At 35.7% G+C, this 5,818-nt stretch overlaps 1 protein-coding gene across 1 annotated transcript; it reads right to left on the bottom strand.

The window, feature by feature from the left end:
- Nucleotides 1–224: 224 nt before the first annotated feature.
- LOC127082967 (putative clathrin assembly protein At4g40080) lies at nt 225–1,651 on the bottom strand. Its single transcript, XM_051023201.1, has one exon. It carries the CDS (start codon nt 1,459–1,461, stop codon nt 535–537), a length of 927 nt encoding a protein of 308 aa, XP_050879158.1. The 5' UTR covers nt 1,462–1,651; the 3' UTR covers nt 225–534.
- Nucleotides 1,652–5,818: the final 4,167 nt, after the last annotated feature.

Below are 5,818 nucleotides of genomic sequence, written 5' to 3'. Positions count from 1 at the left end.
TTATCGTTTCCACGTTCATATTCTTTCTTGTGCAAGAATTCACTCAGATCTCACCAAACACTCGTGTTTTTCAATCCCTCAAAATCAAGAAATATGATTCTGTTACGATTTCGAACTTCAATTCACTGTGAATTTAAGAACCGAAATCAATCATCCATTATTTAAATACACAAACTGAAATGTCACATAACATAAATTAAAGTATAAAACTATATTATTCTAAGCCGAAATGAATTATATCTACCAAAATTATCTTTCCAAAACACGCAAATTAGACAAGGGCACACTTTAGACATGGGCACACTTTTAGTTTCAACTTCAACCTAAAGCATCCGTCACACAACATTGTGAATTCCTACTTCAATTTCTACTATCTATACACTAAAATTTCTACTTTAAAGAAAGAAATTCACAAACAAAACATTAGAACCTATTTCTACTATTTCTATACACAACAATTTCAACATATAAAAGAAAGAAACTAGGTAAACAAAACATTACTAAAAGAGCCTTGAAGAACCAAACCGATTGAAATCAAAACCGAACAGACTCAGTTCCTCTGTCTTTTCCCACCGTCCTGTAAACCTTCCCTTCTTCCCTATACACCTTCATCTTCCCAACCTTTTCCTTCAATTCTCTCACCAAATTCCAAAACTTCTTCTCCTCCATCACCATCACCATTCTCTCTCTACACATCTCCAATCTCTTCAAAACACAAACCAATTCAACAACTTCTCCAAACCCAAGACAACCCAATCTCTCCCTCTCTCCAAATTCCTTCACTCTAACCAAAACTTCATTCACAACCACAACCCCATCATCTTCCACCAAATCCATTATCTCAACAACCACCTTATTCTGCTGCTCCATTATTGGACTATTTGGTCTTTTCCCAATCCCTTCCATCATGGCCACCAAAGAATCTATTTCTCTCAACAGATCACTAGTTACCAGACTCGAAACACTTTCCTCATGCGATATCGTTTCGCCGAGGAAGTAACCGAGTATTCTAGAAGCACACAGAAGATGTTCTATGTGTTGCGCGTACCATCGAACCCAAGAAGATAGTTCCCATGAGACCGAACTTGTTTTATCACGGAAGTTAGAGAGGTTGAGATAGTTTCTACCACCGGTGTAAGGGTAAACGGAGAGCTGGTCACGGAGGATGAACGCGCCGTGTTTGATAATATGATGGACAGCGATTAAGCATTTGAGAGCCACCGCTGAGTTGTGAGTTGTTTGGAGACGGTCCATGAGAAGCTCAACCGCGGTAGACGCGGTGGCGCGTGAACCGTCGCCAGAGGAAAGAAGGGTGGTAAGGTGCTTGTGTGCTGGAGGGGCGAAAGAGTCGTGGGTTGTGGCGCGTAAGAGAGAAAGAGTTTTCCGTTTTGATAAAATTGCAGCTTTGCTTTGTGAGGCTTTGTCCTTCATTATTCCTATCACCTCTTTCATTTTCTTCATTGAATCACTCTCTCAGGTTCAATGGTGTCTTCTTCAGTGTCTCTTCTATTATTTGTATATTGTTCTTACTGGTTGATGATGATGAAGTATGACAATGTGGAAGAGAAAATGAAAGTGTTTGACTTTGATTAGAATTTAATGTACCTAGTACATTGTTTATAATCAAAAGCTAGAAAGCTGGGTCAACCTTTCAGAATATTTGAACAAGTTGTTGATGCATATTGTGAATTATCACCTAATATGGTTGACTAATGTTAATCTCTAAATAATGGATAACAAACATAATCACTGACGATTAACCAACGCAAGCAAATGGGAATTTACGGCTTATTTATGTGCATTTTAATAATATTGTAGTTGAAATATATAATTTCTTTTTCATACTATAAACTAAACATGTGGTATTACACTATTGATATGATTTTGTAATGTGACACTCTCCTGGAAAATACAAAAGATTTGATTGCTTGAAGTGTCCTCCATTTAGGAGGCAACTCAAGCTTATGTGTAAAAATTAGGATGTTTGGGGTATCAGTTTAAAGATTGGTTTCACAGCATGTGTTAAAATTGTGAGGAATCATAGACTTGAGTAGTTTGGTTTAGAAAGATAGGAGTAGTTTTTTTTTGTTGGTGGCAGAACGTGAGACTTAATGTTAGAGCCAATAATAGTCAAAGAATTATGACACATATTAGAGACCAAACTTCCTCCTTAAAATCATGTCATTTGAAGATTTGACAACAAAACGTACTAAATTTATTAAACTAATCATACTAGTTATTTATTTTTAATTATTTAACAATAGCATGTGATTAATTATTCCAATTTTGTCTTAGTAGAGGGAAGGACATTAAAAATATTTCAGTATTTTATGAAGATTAAAAATATGTGATAAATGAAAGTGAAAATATTAATTTTATCACATTATTTTTGTTAGTTATTGGTGTATTCTAACGATTATAAATGTTAAGTGAGAGAATAGTAAATTGAAAGTGATGAAGGTAATATTAATTGAAGGGTACAATTGAAAGAAGAAAAAAATTAAAAATTGCATTGGGAATTAAAAGTGACATTTATTTTGGGACAAATATTTTGTTAAAATGTGACATTTATTTTGGGACTGAGAGAGTAGTATATTACTAGTTTATATTCTTTTGTTTACTGTTTTGGGCTTACATGCCCTAAATCCATTCTTATAGATACCGGTCCTATATAATGGACCCTATACTTTTTTTTATTAATGGAAAACATTTTTCTTTGGGTCCAATAGAATAATTTGGCTTAAGCACAAACACTGCAATATGACATCAGAAGTGAAATCCTAGGGTTTTCATTTCCCCCTTCCGTCGCCGCATCTTTTCTCTCATCGTTCAACAATGTCGTCGTCCTCTAAAACCAACAATGTCAACCACAACAAACAACCTACAGTCAATGATGAAACCACCTCCCAGATAATCAAAAACCCTTATCCAAGCAGCCCCTTATTTCCTCCATTTGAGCGAAAACCCCAGCGTCGTTCTTGTTGCACCCCTCATCCCTCCCACCTCACCCACCCCACCCCCACCGATAAAAATATCACAATTGGAAAAGATTGATGAAACATGTTATCTCCTCCAAGACTAAGATCGTGTTCCTCAATGGCAAACTCCCAAAACCTTTGTCGTTGGAGTCTGATTTCGATCTTTGGTAGAGATGCAACAACATTGTCATCTCTTGGATCACTCACACATTCTATCCTCATATCTTTCAAAGCACAATCTACATATAATTTGCATTTGAACTCTAGAAAGATCTTGAAGATCAATTCACCAACGGTAACTTCTTTAGGGTTTTCGAATCTTCTATGAGATCTTCACTCTATCCAACAAGGTGATTGCACTCTTTCGGTGTACTTCACTAACATGAAATTTCTAAGGGATGAATTTGAGGATCTTCGACCTACTACAAATTGTTCTTGTCCAACTCAACGCAAATGCTCTCTTTCAACCTCTGTCAGGGAATTCAAGAACACAAAGTACATATTTTTCTTCCTCAAGGGTCTTAATGGAAATTATGCAAATGTTCGTACCTAGATCCTCCTGATAGATCTTTTCCCCATAATTTCCAAGGTTTACTCCCTCGTATCTCAACGGGATTCCAATCCCTCTGAGGAATTTTTGGCTTCCACAACATTCTTTGTCAACACCAACCCTCTCAAATACCAATCACAGGTAGTGGTAGAGGTAGAGGTAATTGTACCCTAATGTTATGCACTCACTGGAAAAAAAATCATATTGTCGAGCATTGTTATTTCAAACATGGTTTTCCCACGACTATCGCCCTAAAACCCAGACAAACAAAACCAACCCCTCTAACTCAAGAACTCCCTCCACGGCCATCAACAATAACACTGACAACCCTTCATCCAATGACATGAATCTTTCTATCTCCAAAAAAGAATATCAATACATAGTGAGCCTTCTAAAATCATCAAGATCAGAATCATCCAAGACCAAAAAATAGGCTGATGTGGACCTCATCAATCAATTGTCTCAAGCATTCACAAACCAGATAATACTTTAACTTTACCCTCTGTGTGTATTTTAGATTCAGGGGCTAGTGAACATGTTTGCCCCCATTTGCATTCATTCAAAACTATCTTTAAAATTAAACCTATTTCGGTATGTTTTCCAAATGTTAGCAATATGCTTGCATATTATTATGGTACAATTCAATTTTCAAATCACTTCATTATACACAATGTGTTGTTGTTACCTTAGTTCCATCTAAACTTAATGTCAATTTTACTTTCTCCCCTGACTCTTGTTACATCCAGGACCTGTCTACCCAGAAGATGATTGGACATGTTAGGCTATTCAACAACCTCGAAATTTTCCAACATTCTCCAAAGGGCAACAATCTAATGGATTCCAAGTCTTCTGGCACCACCAAAAATGTCATAGTTGATTAATGACACTTTATACTAGGACACCTAGCTGCCTATATTTTAAAACAATTATGTAATAGATTTTCATACATTTCTGCTAATAAATTTTTTTGTTTGTGATCACTGCCAATGGACAAATAAACCAAACTTCCCTTTTCCCATAGTGATATTATTTATATTAAATGTTTTAACCTTTTACATATGGACATTTGAGGTCCTACTAGCACTAATCCTATAGATTGTTATCAATATTTCCTAACTATAATGATTGATTTCTCTCGTTTTACTCTGATTTTTTTGGTGAAAAATAAATATGAAACTTGGACATGTATTAAAAACATTTTAACCATCATTTCTACACAATACCCGTTCAAAGTAAAAACCATAAGGAGTGACAATGGATTAGAATTCAAAATTCAATAAACATTATCCTCCTTAGGCATCTTACGACAAATTCCTTGTGTAGAAACACTCCAACAAAACACTATTGTTGAAAGAAAACATCACCATCTATTAAATGTCACGAGAGCTTTACTTTTTCAATCATACCACACAAAATGTTTTTGGTCATATGCTTTATTACATGTTGTTTTCATTATTAATTGTCTTCCCACCCATTTCTTACCCATAATACACCTTATGATCTTATTTTCAATCAACCACCCACCATCCTTGACCTAAAGGTCTTTGGTTGTCTTTATTTTGCATCCGCATTAACACAAAAGTGAGACAAACTAGATCTTAGAGCATGGAAGTCTCTTTTTTTGGGTTATAAAACTAGGACTAAGGGATACATTCTATTTTATTTGCAAATACATAATATTTTCAATTATAGAAATGTTATCTTTAATGAAAATATATTTCCTTATAAGGATCATACCACCAACATGGTAAAGAACCACATTAATGACATTATCGATCCTATCTGTTTTGATGATTAATTTCATAATCATAAGATCACTATCCCCCTCCCCCCATTAAAAACACCACATTTGATATTTCTCCCACACCTGAAACTGGTTTTAACAATGGTGCTTTTAATGAACAAACATATTTGGAAGAACTAACACATGTGGAAGAACAAAATTTAAGGAAATCCTCTAGTTTTCCGGACCCCCCCCCCCCCCCCCCCCCCCCCGCTTACTTGCGTGATTTTCAATGTTATAATATCACCACTAATGTTACTTATCCTCTGCATAAATTTCTTTCTTATGAAAATTTATCTACTACGCACCTCTCTTACACTTTTGTTATCACGGTTAACCAACAACCACACGCATATAAGCAGGCTTCCCAAACTGATCATTGGCAGTCTGCTATGACTAGTGAACTCCATGCCTTAAACCTCAATAAGACATATATTCTCAATGGTTTTCCCCCCAGGTAAGAAGCCCATTGGCTGTAAATGGGTATACAAGATCAAATACCATGCC

The sequence above is a fragment of the Lathyrus oleraceus genome, chromosome 5 (genome assembly GCF_024323335.1).
Source record: "Lathyrus oleraceus cultivar Zhongwan6 chromosome 5, CAAS_Psat_ZW6_1.0, whole genome shotgun sequence".
NCBI classification, from domain to species: Eukaryota; Viridiplantae; Streptophyta; class Magnoliopsida; order Fabales; family Fabaceae; genus Lathyrus; species Lathyrus oleraceus.
The sequence above is the reverse complement of the archived record's forward strand: the minus strand, read 5'-3'. Positions and strand labels throughout refer to the sequence as shown.

Excerpts from the sequence above, each read along its gene's own strand:
- LOC127082967 (XM_051023201.1), bottom strand. The coding sequence starts at position 1,461 with ATGAAGAAAATGAAAGAGGTGATAGGAATAATGAAGGACAAAGCCTCA.